An 18190-nucleotide genomic window follows, 5' to 3' on the forward strand; every position below is an offset into this window, starting at 1 on the left:
CAAAGCATGATGGGAGTCAGAGAAGAGAGGGTGGCTCTGGAGAGGCCCACTGGATCAGAAGCAGAAATGGACGAACTCTTGAGAGTCATTGAGCAAGCAGAGAAAGGAAAGAGAGGGACAGGAACACCCACTGTTGATGTTGTTTAATTGCCAACCAATCCTGTGAGGTGAGGGGATCATTTTCCTTTTATAGATGAAGAAAGAGGGACTGGATGAGGTCAAGTAACTTGCTGGGGGACCACACAGCTGGTAGGTGGTAGAGCTAGGCTTTGAATCAGATTGTATAATACTGTTATGCGGTGTCCCTTCCAGAGGGAGGAATAAGAATCAGAAAGGGCCTGCCTGGGAGGGACAAAGTATATCGGTTAGGGTCATTTGGAGACAATTGCCAGGCACAACAGCCATCTCATACTTAGGCCTCTTGCCTAATGTCAAACATACGGTTTCCTGTTGCATACTTTTCCCAGTAATCTCGTGACTGGGGTTTGGGGGTGGCCCTGTCTTCCAGGAATTGACCCATTCTTCATTCTCCCATCTTCCTTCCTTTCCCAGAGGACACTGGCAAAGATGCAGTGAATTGTACATACAAGAATGAGGATGACTGTGTCATCAGATTCCAGTACTATGAAGACTCCAGTGGAAAATCCATCCTGTATGTGGTAGAAGAGCCAGGTGAGTGAACCCTGAGGGTCCCTGGCCCTGCCCCCAGGGAGAGGGAGAACCATGGTAGGCAGTCATTTCCACCCATCATGCCCCTTAAACAGAACAGCCAGGTTAAGCCTGAATTTATAAATGATAAGTTAGGGCCTATCATCTGAGTGGGGGGATTCTAGAAATCCAAATATTGGCAAGAAAAGTGACTCGCTGCTTGAGGAGATAGAAAAATATGAAGGTGGGTAAGGAGAGGAAAAAGGTTGATGTGAATCCCATGAAGGAGTAAAATATATCATGGCATTTTTTGAGGCGATAATGTTAAGAAGTAAGGAATTTCAATTCTAGGACTTTTTAGCACAAGGCGTTCTTGCTCTACGAAAAGTTACACGGCTGCCAAGAGCAACCAGCTTGCTGCTTCAGAGGGGGTCCTGATGGTTAGAGATGCTTACCTTAGCAGGTTCACCATGAGATGTGGTGAAGGGTGTGAGGCACCAACCCCAGGCTGCCCGGAACACTGAAAATACAGTGCTTGCTCTCACGGCCCTCTTGATGCAGGAGGAGTTGATGCCATCACACACAGACCAACCACAGCGTTGTCATCATCCAACACAGTGCATGCGCTTGCTTTTGCACCTTTATCTCCTTCCTTCCCCTTAAACAACAGATCAAAATATGAATCAGTAGAAAATATTTTGGAGTACTTACTATATATCAGGCACTGCGCAAGGAATACATCAGCAAATAAGGCAGATGTGGCACTCACAGACCACGGCGGAGGGGAGGCAGGCATGTATATCCATAATGACACTGCAGGGGTAAGGGCCATGCTGTGATGGGGGGTGGACAAGAACTTACGGGAGTGAAGGCACCATCTCCGAAGGCAGAGGCTAAATCAGTGGGTCGCTTGACATTCTTTACAGCTGTAGGGATTTCTTCAAATCATCCTTTGGACCAGGGGCCAGCAAACTTTCTGCAAAGGGCCGCCAGATGTTAAATATTTTTGGTTTTGTGGGCCATATGGTCCCTGCTGTGACTTGACTACTCAATTCTGCCAGGAAAGCAGCCATAGACCATATGTAAAAGAAGGGAGTCTGGCTCTATTTACAAAAACAGGTGGCAAGCGTTAGAGCTGTGCTTCTCGAACTTTTGTATGTTTCCTTTTTAAAAAATCCACGGTTCTGAGCCCTGTCCTATTTTCACAAAACGTTGCCTCTGTGTTCTGTATGAGTGCTCCTGGTAATTGTGATGTACCCCAATATCTGAGTACCTCCCTCTGCTTTAGACTCCTCACTTCCCCTGTGAGCCTTGCCAGACCTCTTCCAGCCGCCATGCCGCTGACTCCATTGGGCGCTCCTGTTTGATTACCTTAGAAGGGCCCTGATCACACTATTAAATTTCTTCAAGCACCTGGCTCCCTCAGGAGATCATAAGCTCCATGAACACATGAACTTATCAATTATAATCTTATCAATTATAGCCCCATACTTGGCTCACTCATCTGCAGAGAAGATACTTAACAAATGGCTTTGGAATGAATGAACAGGACTGATGATTTCCTAGGAGACAGGCAGGCTTATATACATCTGGTGTCTGTTAGGAGAGTTTTGGCTGCTTGGAGAAGGAAGGGAATGAAGGTAAGTAAAGGGCTGTTACATCTGTGTCACCCAGCGTGTTGGGGAGAGCATGGTGCCCCCATCTGTGATATTGTTCATCAGCCTTGCCCACCCAGAGCTCTCACCCTTCATAAGGGAAAAAAAGGCATCACCTTAGTTTTATTTAGTGACTCGAGGGAAAGCTGACATGGGGAAGGGGAGCGGGAAGAATCTGGGGATGTAGCTGTGAACAGATGTGGATTATTGGGCGATGACTTCCTCACACTTTACCGTCTACCTGTGTTAACACGTTCCATAGATTTTCCACACCCATCCTCTCTGTACCTTTCTCCCTTCTCTTTTCAGAAGGGCGGTATGTTCTTGCTGTTGGGTTTAACATTATTTTATCTCTTTGCTACAATTATTCTTGCTGGTGCTCCTGCTGTATGAAAACCTTTTGGCTGGGTATTCTGAGGCTGGAATCTACTACCTGGTGCTGTGGGGAACGAAGATGATGATAACTTGGGATGGTACAAATAACCCCTGGGGATGGGGAAACGTTCCTGGCTTACTGACAGTGGACCCCTTCCTCCTCCACATTAGGAGATGGGACCCCAGATGCACATTTCCTATATTGTTGTCCTATTTTACTTTGAGATTTGAGGGTCAGCCCTGCCTCAGCCTTCCAAAGAATTCGTAATTGCTTTTCCCAGAAGAACTGGGGCCCCTCACTCCTGGGAAGTCAGACGCTGGAAACTCATAGCCTCTCTCTAGACGCTGTTTTAATTATAGACAGGTTGTAATTTGGTGGCTTGGGGAAATGCCAGTTTGGGTTTGTGGTGGTGGTTGTTTTTGGGCAGTGTGTAGTGAGGATAGGGTGTATGTTTAGACAAGAAGGTGGGAGACAGTGTGGAAGTGGGTGTGACCTCCTCTCTGGACCATCAATACTCATATATACACAAACACCTAATTACACAACACCTGAGAAGTTACCGGAGTGAGGTCACTCATCAGACATTTGTGGGTTTTGGGGAACAGAGGGCTGCTGAGTGTACTTATGTTGGCCCTCAGAGGGGTGACGCACCTCTGTCTGTGTTGGTTGTTGACTGGAGTTGAACAGGAAGTCAGCTCTCAATTGGGTTAGGATTTTAGATGACTAAATATTTTGGGAAGGAACCCAAAATATTGTGTTGGTTGGCAGGCCGCCTAGTCTCTAAGTATACTAAAAAGGTCATTAGGTTCCCAGCCCTCAGGAATGTAAATATCTGAACCAGGGTAGCAAACTCAAATACCTATAGGAGCTAGGTAAATAAATAAGTGACAACAGCCAGGTATAACAAGAACCGCAGTAATAATGGTAGCTGATATTTTTTGAGCATTGACTCTATGCCAGTTCTGAGTTCTTTAAATTCCTTAATTATTCCTCATAACAAGTGTTCAAAGTCAGTGCTTCAGTGCTCTTACTTTCTCCACTTTAAAGATGGAGAAACAGGAAACAGACACCAAGAAAGGTTAAGTAATTTATCAAAAGTCACATAGCAAAGTAAGTGGTAAGCCAGCATTCAGCCCCAGGCAGTTTGGCTCCAGAGCCCACAGTAGCACAGACTCAATGACAAGTCACACTTTGCCTCTGTTCAGTAGAGAACAGAGAGTGGCCAGGACTCTGGCCAACTAAAAAATGTGTCCCATCGAAAAGGGGCAGCTGTTCCTCAGCTCTAGCCAGTTGCTGCCCTGGAGGAATACAGGTTCAGAGTTCCTAGATCTTTTGGTTTTCTTTTTAAAAAGAAGAACCTGAAATGTTACAGGGGGTAATCTCCTGATTATTTAATTTTTCCAACAAAATCAATTTTTAAAAAATGGTTTTATTGGGGAATTTGGGAAGGGAATAATGTTGGGGAATTGGGAAAGGGAACAGTGTTGGGGAATTGGGGAAGGGGAACATTGTGTTTTTCCAGGACCCATAAGCTCCAAGTCAAGTTGTTGTCCTTCACTCTTAGTTGTGGAGGGCGCAGCTCAGCTCCAAGTCCAGTTGCCGCTTTCAATCTAGTTGCAGGGGGTAGGGGAGGGGGAGCAGGGCACAGCCCACCATCCCATGCGGGAATCAAACTGGCAACCTTGTTGTTAAGAGCATGTGCTCTAACCAAGTGAGCCATTCAACTGAGCCATCCGGCCGCCTGGCGGCAGCTCACAACTGCTCAGCTCAAGGTGCTGTGTTCAATCTTAGTTGCAGGGGGCGCAGCCCACCATCCCATATAGGACCGAATTGGCAACCTTGTTGTTAGGAGCACGTGCTCTCACCAGCTGAGTCATCCGGTTACTCATTGGCAGCGCAGCGGTAGCTCAGCTTGGGTGCAGCTCACTAGCCCATGTGGGAATCAAACCGGCGACCCTGTTGCTCAGAGCTTGTGCTCTTAACCAACTGAGCCACCCAGCTGGCCCCAAATCAAATTTTTAATAAACACCCATGTGAACCCACATTGAGTAGGCTAGATTCTGCCCTTGGGTGACCAGCTCACGACCTCTGATTTAAATTTCTCAGGACAGATTATTGCTATCCTACAGATTGCCCCCCCCCTTTTAAAACGTAGTTGATTTATTTTGTAAGTCCTGTTTCCTTCAGAGAATTTTCTAGTACTTTATTACTTTGTCAAGACTATCTTATTTGTAGCCAGTTCAAGCGATTCCTGCTGCATTCATAACCACCCTGCTCTTTGCGCTCTCCTGACAGAATGTCCCAAGGGCCCCGACATCCTGGTAGTCCTGCTTTCCGTGATGGGGGCCATTCTACTCATCGGCCTTGCTACTCTGCTCATCTGGAAGCTCCTCATCACCATCCATGACAGGAAGGAGTTTGCAAAATTTGAGGAAGAGAGAGCCAGAGCAAAATGGGACACAGTAAGACACCGGGGGCTGGGCTGGGCTGGGCTGGGAGTTTTCTTAAGCCATTGGTTCGGAGCCTGAAGTGGACATAGCAGCTGATGACGGTGAACAGGTTCAATCAGCGCTCTAGTTTTCCAGTTAGTCTCTGTTTGGAAATGGGGAGATGGTATAACTGTCCTGTCCTCACGCTTCTTGGTAATCACGTGGTTCTCTCTACCACCCAGTGAGCACAGGCCACACCAGTGAGTACTGACTGAGCACAGACAGGGTCCAACTCTGCTCTGAATGCTGTGATGAGGTGAAAAGGAAACATTCTCCAATTGTGGGAGACAGGACAAGCTTGAGAATCCTACATTGAGAACATAGAATACATTATATGCTAATGAAGTTTAAAGCATTAAATGCACACAGAACAAAATATGATAATAGCTAATATTTACTGAGGATTCACCATGTACCACAAACTGTTCTAAATGCTTTTTATGCATTAAATTATTTCAGTCCCATAACAACCCTATGTGGTAGGCAACAGTATTATACCCATTTTATAGATAAGGAAACTGAGCACAGAGAAGTGAGAGGGCATTCCTCTTAGAAATAGTGGCAGGAATGTCATTCCATCTCATTCTCTTCTTTTTCCTCAAATGATGATGGTATTATAGCTTTTAAATCAGACTCCACTTTTGTGCTCCCTGCAGTTTACCCTGATTGAATCCAAGCAAGCATTTTTTGAAAATCTTCTATGTACTTAATTTTACTCTATTCTCCTTTGGCTCATCTTCTACATTTAAACTTTTTTCTGGACCTTCCAATAGCCATTTGACTCCCTGACTGTCCAAGTTTAGGCTGTAAGTTTGTTCCCATTTGATGGTGACCTCAAGCCTTTGTACCCAAGCGTCCCTAGAAACTGAGATGTTTCTGTTCAGACAGCGTAGAAATCTGAACCTCAGAGGCACATGAGACTATGCTGTGTTTCTTGAAGCTACCACTGAGGACTACCAGACCTTATGGGATTTGTCACTTTTTATTAGAAAATAGTTTGGGAAACTTAGTGAGGGTCTTACTTTTTTTCTCATAACGTCACAGTTTGTGGGTAGTGCTTGTAGGGATGAGATGAGAACGTATTCAGAATTATTTGAGCAAAAGCTGTCTTATATGTTCCAACCACCACTTTGTACATTTCTCTTCCCCGCCCACATCCCCCAAGCGTGGTCACAATAACGGAAAAAGGGGAGAAGGGCAAAAGAGAGAGTGTGAGAGAGAGGGAGGAAATGGAAGATGATGGCTAAAAGCTATCCTGAACTGTTTGGGGATCACCAAAAAGTGATGGGCTGAATTTAACCCCTTAGAACTAGTGGCAGGATGGCATTCCACCTTCTCGCTCCTCTTATCTCCTATCCATTCCCATCTTAAGAGTGAATGTGTGAGTACAGTGAGCATTAAGCTGTTTATCGATGGTATATCCCAGAGAGAGTGTCTTGGGAAATCTTTTCAGATGAAATGTAAGCCATGAGGGTAGGCAATAATGGAGGATTCACTGTAAGACACTTTTTTCTGTTCTCTCCGCAGGGCAACAACCCACTGTACAAAGAAGCCACATCCACTTTCACCAACATCACCTACCGGGGCACTTAATGACAAGCGGTCGTCCTCAGATCACTCTCAGACTGTCCCAGGATTGTGGGCATCTGTGCTGTTGTGTTTACAGGGGACAATATCTGTGGGGTGGGATTCAGGGCTTGGAGTGGGGTGGGGTTGGGAGAATGTCAGTATGTGGAAGTGTGGGTCAGTATGTGGACACGTGTGCGTGTGAGTGTGCTGCGTGTGGGGGAACGTGTAATTTAAAACTTGTGACGTGTCCCAGATAAGCAGAGCTCCTCAGCCTTTGTCCTCAGAATGCCTCAGATTCTTCCTGCTTAACCTGAGTGTGACCTACATAGCTGAGTGGGTGTTCTTCACTACCTCAGTGAGAAGCCAGCTTTCCTTCTCGGGCCAGTCTCCCTGAAGAGAGGGGCAGAGCTGAGGCCTGTCATTCCAGAGAAAGGGACCATGACTCGACTGGGAGTTGATGGTTTTTTGGCCCGACTCTCAGCAGCCATAGTAGGAACCGCTGGGCTTTGCAGCCTTCTTGTGTCACCTGTACTTCTATCTCCTTTCCCTTACCTCAAGCTGAAGGAGAAATCAGGGGAGAGCTGAACCATCAGAGCCTGTCCCTTTGCCATCACCTCAATCCAGCATGGTTATCTCATAAGGGGAGCCCTTGCTGCTTAATTCTTTGATCTGTTGGGAGAGAGGATGGCAGGGCCACTGAGGGGTCATGCATGGCTTGGGAGAATGTGCCAGGGTCCCCCAGTTCATAATCATAGCCCTTCAGATTTGCCCCATTGGCAGCTCCACCCTAGAGGTTCATTTAGGTGTGTTTTACCCTTGGACCAGCACCACCTCTTACCTCTCACTTCCACATGCTCACTGTTGTAGATGTTGGCTACATACTGGGGCTTTCTCTCATAACCAAAAGGTTTTCCTCCCAGGGAGGGTGCTATGGTTAGAGTCTGAAGTCTGGCCCACCCTTCAGGCCTTCTGCCCCTTGTCCAAGACATCTCCACCCCCCGCACTCTGTGCTTCTGTGTGCTATATCCATCCACGGGGCTGATTGCAATTTATCTACCTCTGGGGTGTCTTGTGAAGGAGTCATTCCCATGGGTCTCTGAGTCTGCTGGGCATAAATGCCAGGGTGGAATGATGGGCCAGTTGTGTCAGCGTGTGTGGCCTATTCTGTGGGCTGGGCCACCTCATTTTAACTCAGTCGTTAATCTAAGAGGCCACAAGTGCAATCTTATTTTATTTTTCTCACTGGGGCACCTGAAACCATGATGAGGCTTGCTTAAACTAAAGAAACATGTATATAAAAATACTTGTATTATATTTGTAATTTTATTTGATGACAAGGAAGGAGAGTAGAAAAAGCCACACAGACTTGGGCTGGATACAGACAGGCCCTCTTGGCATCAGTCATAACCAGTCACTGCCCAGTTGCTGGATCTGTAAGGGCTCTCTCATCCTGGAAGCCTGTGGGGATGGACGCATAGACATGCTGGACTTTCCCTGAGGAGGAAGGAAATTGGCTGTTCCTTTTTTCTAGCAATAGCAGATGCTCTACTGGTGTTTACATTTGTTCAACATTTAATAACCACTCTCACCCGCTCCAGAAAAAGGGAAGGGGCTATAAACAGTGGTCTGATGATCAAAAAATCTAAGTCCTGGCCTCAGCGTTACAGCTAACAAATCTTTAGCCTTAGTTGAGGCAAGTCATTTTCTTCTCCCTGAGGCCCAGTTTTCTAGTTTGAACAATGATGGGTTTGGAGCAGCCAGTCTAGAAGGTGTCTTCCAGTATCACCATTCTAAGAAGCTGGGACTTAAGTGTGACGTCAAACATGCGGTGAAGATTCTGTGGGATGTTGATATTGTTTGCTTTTTAGTTGGGAGATCTGAGAGACCTGGCTTTGGCAAGAGCAGATGTCATTCCATATCACTTTTCTCAATGAAAAAGCCTCATTCTATCCTCTCTTAGAACCCCTTCTCCAACTTTTGTTAGCAGTGACCTCTCCTGATGTAGCACTTAAGCTCCACTTAATTCTTATTTCTTAATTCACTTTGCACCCAATTTGCACCCACGTATTAGGGAAGAGGAATCCAAAAGAAGTAACTGAAATGTGTGTTCTGTATCCAGGTGTTAACCTGGAGAATTAGGGGTGGGACAAATGACCGAGCCCTGTCGCAACTGAGACAAGAGTCCATTAGAACAGTAGCTGGACTTTAGATAAAGATGGCTTATATGAAGAGACTCTATCAAAGGAGGAAGAACGTGTATCCAAAAGATGAAAACATCAGTAGGAATCTTGTCTGAGCTTCTGGAATGAGGTTCATGGGCCTTGAAGACCAGTACTGTTTGTCTATCTGTGGGGAGAACCTGCAGCTGTGCAGCCGTCAGTTTTGGCGTCGTGTAGGGTGAACATCCAAATAGTATTTTGGCGCCAGAGAACACAGCCCAAAGAGGTGATTTGTGCCCAGCTCTTTGGGAGATATTTTATGTTCAATCTCAGGGTCTCTGGACAGTAATGGGAAACTTTGAACATTCCTGACACATGAAGAGTCGTTCTTTACCTTTCAGATATTCCTAGACCATCCAAGATTTCAAGATACTTTTCTTTGTTAATTATTCCTGGTTGAAATGACTTAAGTGCCCTTCTTACTTCCTAACCACCTCCTGTGTTTGAGTTGTGCAACAATAAATTAAATCTGTTTTCCAAAAAGAATTGACCTAAGGCTGCCCAGTGCTTCCTGTGTTGTTTTTTCTGTCTCCTTTGGGTGAAAAGAATAAGTGTTATTGCCTTGCAAATGATTATTTTAGAACAAGCATGTTTCCAAATCTAACAGAATGATGACTACTATGGGAACTAAAGCTAGCTTCAGACTTTTCTTTCGACTTTAATAACCTTTTCAAAATGAGTACATTATTACTGTTCTAAAAGTTAGTTTTGGTTTGATTTTGTTTTTTCCTAATTGGTGATTTTTAGGAACTTGTGTGGCCTCAACAGAACAGACTGTCAATGTATTGTAGGGTTTGTTTACAGAAAGAATAAACTAGTAAAATAAAGGCTCAATGGCAAATTATTTAAATGCCCACCTTTTATTTAAAGCAGCGGGTCTCAAAGTGTGGTCCTAGGACCAGCAGCATCAATATCACCTGGGAACTTGGTAGGAATGAAAATTCACAGGCCTCACCCCAGAACTAGTGAATCAGAAAATCTGGGGGTGGGCCCAGCACTCTGTGTTTTAATAAGCCCTCCTGGTGATTCTGTTGCGTGCTCAAGTTTGAGAATCACTGATTTAAGGATTCACATACCTCTCCTGGCCTAGAAAGAAGCTTACAGTAAGTTAGCTCAGCTACTAAAAGATTAAGAACATACCTTGGCTGATAGATTAAGAAACCAAACATCTACCCACAAAATGAAAGTCTACTTTTGATGTGCTTTTCAAGTTAAATGATCACAGGCTGTTGGATTCACTCACAGCCACAAATTCCCATGAAAAACTAAAGAAGTAATAGATCAGAATCATAGGGGGAAAAGAGCTAACAGGATACTTGGCAGGCACCTAAGAAAACTTTTTATGTGTACCAAGCTGAAGCAAGAAAATACTCTTACAGCATTTATTCATGGGAGATGCAATCAAATTCTTAATCATTAACATTGTCATCCTATAGCATGCCAGAATAAGACTTTAGAATTTGAAATTTCATTTATTATGATTTAAAATTTATTGAGCATCAACAGTGTGGGATTGAAGTACGGGTACAGAACACTCGTAATTGTTGCCTTTGAGTCGTACGTCCCTTACTAATACAGATTTTTTTTAACACAATACAGTGCATGACATCATAAAAAGATTATGTGAACATAGACTTAGTCCTTTTATGGTAAAGTTTTGCAAGATCCACTGTTTTATTTGCATCATAGTAACTGATGACTAACTGTCTGGATGAAAATGGAGGACCTTATGTGAAAAATGAAATGGAAAGCTATATGTCAAATCATATTTATAATCCTTTAACTCTTGGCCTCTGTAGTCAGAACTCCAGAGTAACAGCCATCTAATAGCCACTGGGACCAATTACAAGCAGATTGCCTTGGAACTACAGTGCACTCACTTTTCATATGGATGTAAGGAACCAAAACATATGCTTTGCAAGTAAGGCATTTAATACTTGTTGAAAAATAGTTTCTACTTGGTTTTGTAATATAATATATTTCTGGAAACATGTATTCCTGATTTGTTTACATTTGACTAAAGCACACAAAGAGGCAGTTTTAAATGCTTGTGATCAAGGTGCACCATACTGTTAAATAAAAATTTAAAAGTCCACTTACTGAGGCTGCCCAAGAATGGTTTCTATGTGAAAGGAAAATCATAGGTCCGGAACATGATTGGGTTTCTTGCAGCTGTCATCATAATGATGTCCTCCAACCTCTTGCATAGAGGAAACGTTCATCAGCTGTGTGTTTTCTGACAATGCACTAAAGAATGCACACAGAATGTAAGTATCTAGAAAGCAACATTTAGGGTCTATAAGAGCCTTTAGGCAAAACCTCCATTGTAAATTATTCGTGATTAGTGTCCCTGAGAAGAATTTCCTAAGGAATTAATTTCACAATTCATTGTGTTTTACCTAATATATGAATTGGGTTTTCCTATGACTCATACACAATGGGCATGATTCTTTGGAGAGGTCAGAGGGATGGGTGTGTAAATATCATTTGTGGTCAATGGAAATACTTTTTAAGAAAGGAAAAATGTTGATGGATGTATGTTGGCCTTTGCTTTTCCTGACCCTTATAATCACCGATTGTATAGAGATTGCTAATTGTGACCCCATGTCTGCTTTCCCCTTCTCATATTAGAATTCCTAATTTTTAGTTAGGCACATGGCTGCCCAGAATAACAATGTTTCCTAGCCTTTCTTGCAGCTATGTGTGCCACAGCCATCTCATAGATAGTGAGCTATAAATGAAAAGTGCATACAACTTCCAGTAAGTGCCACTTTAGGGAGTGAGCATGCCCGTTTTCCCCTTGCTTCTTCCTGCAGGCTGGAATGTAGAGATCATAGCTAGAATTGAAACAGACATCATGGATTAAGATGTGACCTAGGGGGTTGTCTTAGCTATTTATTGCTGCATAACAAAGTACTCTACAATTTAGCAGCTTAAAACAACAAACATGATCTTTCAGTTTCTGTGGTTAGGAATTTCGGAATGGCTCAGCTGGGTGATTCTGGTTCAGGGTCTCTCATGAGGTTATATTCAAGCTTTGGTCAGGGCTGCAGTCAACGAAGGCTCAGAGGGGCTGTAGGATCCTCTTCCTGGCTTACTCATGTGGCTGTTGGCAGGAGGCATCAGTCCCATTCTGGCTACTGGCAATAAGCTTATTAGTTCCTTACCACTTGGATGTTACCATAGGACTGCTTGAGAGTCCACATGGCATGTCAGCTGACTTCTTCCCAAGCGAATAATCTAAGAGAGAGCAAGGAAGAGTGGCAATGTGTTTTATGACTTGTTTCGTGTCACATCATCACTTCTGCCATACTCTCTTTATTACAAGTAGTAGATCACTAAATCCAGCCCACATTCAAGGGGAGGGGACTAGATGCCACTTCTTGAAGGGAGGACTATTGTGGCAGACAGAATCACTGCCTGCGCCTCTGCTCCCCACCCCCAAAAGATATTCATGTCCCCAGAACAAGTGAACATGTTGCCTTACATGGAATAAAGGACTTTGCTGATGTAATTAGGATCTTGAAATAGGGAGATTATCATGGATTAGCTGGGTAGGCTTAATGTAATCGTAAGGGTCCTTAGGAAGGCACGAGTCAGACTGAGAGTAGCAAAACGTACTGATGGAAGCAGGTCAGAGTGATGTGGCTGTGAGTCAGGGGATGCATACAGCCTCTGGAAGCTGGAAAAAAGAAATGGACTTTCCCATGGAACCTCCAGAAGGAACGCAACCTTTGATTTGAGCTCAGTAAGACCCATTTTGGACTACTGACCTCCAGAAGTGTAAGATAATAAATTGTTGTGTGAGCACTAAGTTTGTGGTAATTTGTTACAGTAGCAATAGGAAACTGATACAAGCATCAAAGTATTTGTGGGCATATTTTAAAACCACCACAGTCCAATCCTCTGACCACATATTGTTTACAGTCCTTCCACATGCAAAATACACTCACCCCTCCCAAGACCCCATAGTCTTATTCCATTATAACATCAGCTCAAAGTTTGGAGTCTTAACCTCTAAATAGGTCCTGGGGCAGATGAGGCTTCTTGGATATAATTCCTTATTATATACAGCTACTCAGATACGGTACCTCCCAATCTGAAGTCCTGTGAACTAAAGAAAAAAGCCATATGCTCCCTTCTTAAAATAATCAATGTAAAATGGTGGTGGGACAGGCAGGATAACTGCCACAGACATTTTTGTTCCAACAGGCAGAAAACAGAACATGCACAAAAGTCCCTGGGTCACAGCAATTCTAAAATTTACTTGGGTGCAGGTTTGCAATTCCATATTCAAGGCCTGGTGATAATTCTCCATGGCTTTTGGTTCTACACTTTAGGCTCTTAGTTTCACACTCTAAGTCTTCCCTTTTTTTTTTTTTTCCATGAAAGGTAGCAGCACGTGCTTGCCCCTAAATAGTTTTCTCAGCCTGTTTCCTGCTTATAGAACTTGAAGGTCCAAAGGCCTCCTTCCTTTTTATACACTGCCTCTTTCAGCCCAAGTTGGCAGTGTTTCTGGCAATATAATGCTCTTTAAAATATTGTGAATCCTATTGCGTTTCAGTCCATGAGATAAAAGCCATATCCACTAATATCTTTGAGATAAATCTTTCTCTACCTTAGGCTTCTGCTGAAGGAGAAGGCCTTAAGTTTTTTTAGAATTGTTTGAATGAGAGGATCTGAGAAGCACAGCCTTAAAAACTTTAGTCTTTTGTCTGATCGAAAGGTACTCTGAGGCACGTCTTTTAAACCACTGTTGAAATGAAAGCCAGTGGAGCAGTAAAACAGAAGCCTGTGTCCCTGCAACTATGGTACATAGTATCAGCCCTGGAGTATATCTCTGAATCTCTTGAATGTGAGAGAGAAATAAAATTCTACCTTGCTTAGGTTACTATTATATTATTTAGGGATTTTTCTGTTACTGGTAGAAGAATCTACTCATAGATTCTTTTTATAGACTATTAAATCTATTTATAGACTCACTGGGAGTCTATAAAACTGACTAACTCCTCAATAGATTCAGTACTAAAAAGATACAAGTGTTCAAGATTTGTTAATCATCCACCATCTGGATTTACCCATTATAATCCTTACACATTAGAAATTGATGCTTTATGAATACCTGGGTTGAGTCCATTTAATAAAGGTGACTGTAAACAGGGTGTGGGTGGGGAAGTAGGGGATGGAGGGCAGGATGTTTACAATAATAAAAGAAATGGTCTCAGTTCTCAGATTACTTATAGACTATTTAGGGAGATACTCATGCATTTTTTTAAGTATTAAGGAATGCCTACATAGTAAGGTTTAAGATACAAAGTAATATCATTTAAAGAATTAACTATTGTAATTTTTGAGCACTACATAGACAATTTTTAATTATCACAATCCTGTAAGAATTAGAAAATTGAGGCTTAGAGAGCATAAGTAATTTGCTTTACTGTATACTGTAAATAAGTTATGACTTGGACAGATCTGTCTCTAAAGTTATGATTTGGATATAACGATATGTCTATGATTTGGAGAGATCTGCTCACCACAGTATAAATAAAGGAGGTTAGATCAATGTGAACAAATCTACCTATATGTTTGCAAAGAAATGATAGTTTAAATCGTGGGCTTTGGGGGGGAAATATTCCCAAAACGCTCTTTGCTTGACAGAGCACCTACAACTTTAGTTTAGCAAACCTTAAAAATGGTTAATTTCACCGAATTGGGTTTATACAACTTTTTAGCGACATAGCAACTGGGGAAAGCCAGGAAAAATCGCTTTGTCTTTTCTTTTACTAGTTTCATTAATCTGCAGGATGCAGGAAAAGAGAAGCTGATTTAAAAAAAAAAAATCCCAAAGTATGTGTTAGTCCTCTGAAGGGCAGCCAGGAACAAATTTCAGGAAAGCAGTGGGACAAATGTCTTCGAGCTACTGTCCCTTATTGAGCATAAGAAACCAAGAGGAAAGGGAGGGCGAGAAGCATTTAAAGGATGGATAGAAGGTAATATTGAAATGGGGACAGACTAGGGCGGACAGCGCACCAGAGAATGAACAGAGCCGCAGAAAGAATAGGGAGCGTGTAGGATAGAGGGCGAAATCGAGGGCCGGGGCGCTGGGAAGAAGTACGCGGAGAGGAGCCCCGCCACTCGTGTCCAGGTCGCAAGTGAGGTCACAGGCCCTTATGAGGTGGGGCAGACGGGTGCGGCCGCAGCGCTGTCTGGTCGTTGCGGAGGCGGCGGCGAGCTCAGCGATTGCCCGGAGCCCCTGCGCCGCAGAGATCGCGGCGCGAGCAGCAGCTGCAGCCTGGGCCCCGCATTCGCCCAGCGCCCGCTGCTCAATGGGCGGGGCGTCGGACTCGGTCAGGTGACCTGGGGGCGGGGCCTCGCTGCAATTAAACCTGGGAAGGCGGCGGAGACCGGGTTGTGCAGCGCGACGTGCTGACGGGAGGGCGGCGGGAACCTGCAGACCGCGGAGGAGCGGGGTTTCAGCCGGTGAGGGAGGGACAGAGGGAAAGTCCGGGGCACTGCAAGGTGCCGGCGGTGGGACCCTCAGGCGATAGAGGTGGGGAGGCGAGACTTGCTGAGGCAAGGGGAAGGAAGCGCCCCGAGGCTGAGGGAGGAGAGTGCATCTCGGTGCGAGGGGCAAAGTACCACAGAACAGTTACGGACGTGGACGAAGTTTCCGGAAAGGGCCTCGAGGTGACAGCCGGAGACCGAGCTGGACAGTCAAGGGGCAGAGTGAGGGACGACGGGGCCGAAACCCGTGGTCCCTCAGCAGTGGTGGTGGTCCTAGGAGGGTGGAGGTCACCACGCTTGGGAAGCGTCCCTGCTCCTTGGGCGCCCACGTAGGCCTCTGCTAGAACACTTGTTTTCATCTGACGGGTCATTTCCTTGTTTAAGTGGCTTTCTTCCCAAATAAGTCATAAGCGTCATGGGGGCAGGGCCTGTGGGACTTCTCCAGGGCACAGGTTCACTCAGTAATCGTTAAACGGAGACGATAATTGGAAGTGATAAGTGATAAGTTCGCACTTGAATGGCTGCAGCTACTGTATGCAAAAGTGTGTATGCAATTGCTGCTGTTGGACGTTTGCAGTCAACCTAGCCCAGGAAGTGTGTGAGTGAGTGGGGCGGCTTGTGAGGGAAGTGATAGGAAAGGAAAGAGTAGCAGGTATGTACTTTGTGAAGGGATGTCAGCCTTCAGTAGTTAGATGCAGCGAATTATTGTGTGGAGGCGGTGGTAATTCACCAAGTGAGAAAGTACTTTGGCGAAAGCACAGTGTAAACTTTAAAGCACTAGACAAAATCAAGTGTTACGATGGGACTTTTGGAACCAGATTCTCTTTGCCTCAGATCTGCCTCACACAAGTTTGATCACCTGTCAAAAATTTTTGGAGCTTGGATGGGATGTGTTGCCACACCCACCATACTCGCCTGACCTTTCTCTGTCAGAGGTCCACTTGTTTCGCTCTCTTCAAAACTTCTTGTGTGGTATAACGTTCTTGTGTGGTATAAAGATGAAACTGTAAATCAGCACCTTGTTCAGTTTTTCGCAAATAAAGACAGGTCCTTCTATGAACGAGGAATTATGAAGCTCACTGAAAGATGGCATAAGGTTATCAAACAAAATGGGTAACATATCATTGATTTACCTTTGTTCTTTATATAAATAAACAACCTTTGAAAAACAGACAAAATATGTCATAACTTTTCTGACAACCGAATACTTGGCATAGCACTTACTGTCTTCACTATTCTTGTTATCTTCACTATTCAACTGGCATTAATCATATGCCTTCTATTTTTATTTAATTATCACATGTATAGCTCTTATATAAACTATAGCCTTAATTTCTAAGGAATGGACTGGTATTTTATCATTCTTTGAATTACTTCTCACAGGAAAGAAGGAAGAAAGAGAGGGAGAGAGGGAGGAAGGAAGGAATTCCCTTCCTATTGAGCTTACCAAGAGTTCTTAAATCTTCTAAGTACTTAAGTAGAGTAAGCATGATTTAAATAATTTATTCATAATTTATTCATCTGATTATCAAGAAGTTGGCAGGTACCAAAATCACATACTGCACAACCGTCTCCAAGCTAAAAAACAAAAACGGCACAGGAAGTTTCTTCTGCATATTGACAACGGAACTGTTTCTCAACTGTTTAAATCCTATGACATATATGTGAACTTGCAAAGGCAAACCAAGAGAAATGAAGAGTTGTGTCCCTCTTCTCCAATCATCTATCCATTTATCTCTCCCTCCATGAATTTCACACATGTGTACTGCATTAGTTTACTATATGCTAGGCTTTCTTCCAGGTTCTGGGGATGTAGCACTGAACAACAATGGAGCTCACAGTCTAGTTGGAGAAAGAGACAACAGACAAATAAATTAAAAAAAATTATATATATATATATATATATATATATAATGTTATCTGTGATAAGTATTAAAGGGAAAAAAGTAAGGCAGGAAGAGAAATATGAAGTATGGTATTGGGGAGAGATGCAGGAAACAGGGTGACCAGGAAGACCTGACTGAGAGGGAGACTTGTATGTACAGACTTCAAGGAATTAAAGTAGGAAGCCGATGAATATTTTAGGGAAGATCATTTCATCCAGAGAAAAAAGCAAGAACAAAGGCTCTGAAGCAAGAAGCTTGAATGCTCAAGGAATGGTGGGAAGGCCCATGAGGCTGAAATAGACAAAGCGAAGAGGAAAGGAGAGGAGATCAGAGAGTTGAAGGGAGGGAGGCAGACCATGTGTGGCCCCCAGATCATAGTAAGAACTTTGGTTTATATGCTGAGGAGATGGGAAGCCAGAGAGATGACATCATCTAAAGTCCTTTCTGAAAGGATCACACTGGTTGCTACAAGAAGGAAAATCAAGTGGCTCTGGGTTCCTGAAAGCCAAGTGAAAAAAAGTACTTCAAAAGAAGAATGATCAACTGTGACAAATGCTACTGTTAGATCAAGTAAGATGAGTACTGAATGACTTATTAGGTTTTGCAACATGGAGGACTCTTAGAGGAGCCATTTGGGTGGTATGCTAAGGAAATAATGTCCTTGGAGCGAGTTCAAAAGAGAATGAAGGAGGGCCGGCCAAGTGGCGCATTGGTAAAGAGCTGGCTTGGGACGCCAGAGGGCCCCGGTTCAGACCCCACATATGAGGCCCAGTGACACTGCCCTCTACAGCTAAGATGCTGAACAACAGCTCAACCTGGAGCTGGGCTGCCATGAGTTGCCAGC

The 18190-nt window shown here is 43.9% G+C and overlaps 1 protein-coding gene and 1 long non-coding RNA gene across 2 annotated transcripts in view; both read left to right on the forward strand.

Moving 5' to 3' along the window:
• ITGB3 (integrin subunit beta 3) overlaps nucleotides 1-9800 on the forward strand; it is a 52477-nt gene extending 42677 nt beyond the window's left edge. Inside the window, exons 13-15 of the mRNA XM_019637786.1 lie at nucleotides 553-672; nucleotides 4975-5141; nucleotides 6696-9800. Of these exons, the coding sequence (XP_019493331.1) occupies nucleotides 553-672; nucleotides 4975-5141; nucleotides 6696-6761 (353 nt within the window). The 3' untranslated portion in view covers nucleotides 6762-9800. The remainder of the gene's footprint in view (nucleotides 1-552; nucleotides 673-4974; nucleotides 5142-6695) is intronic.
• A 5554-nt stretch (nucleotides 9801-15354) lies between these two features.
• LOC109380324 (uncharacterized) overlaps nucleotides 15355-18190 on the forward strand; it is a 24392-nt gene continuing 21556 nt past the window's right edge. The window contains exon 1 of the long non-coding RNA XR_002123435.1: nucleotides 15355-15436. This is a non-coding gene — a long non-coding RNA (uncharacterized LOC109380324). The remainder of the gene's footprint in view (nucleotides 15437-18190) is intronic.

The sequence above is a fragment of the Hipposideros armiger genome, unplaced genomic scaffold (assembly GCF_001890085.2).
Source record: "Hipposideros armiger isolate ML-2016 unplaced genomic scaffold, ASM189008v1 scaffold_34, whole genome shotgun sequence".
In the NCBI taxonomy this organism is placed as follows: Eukaryota; Metazoa; Chordata; class Mammalia; order Chiroptera; family Hipposideridae; genus Hipposideros; species Hipposideros armiger.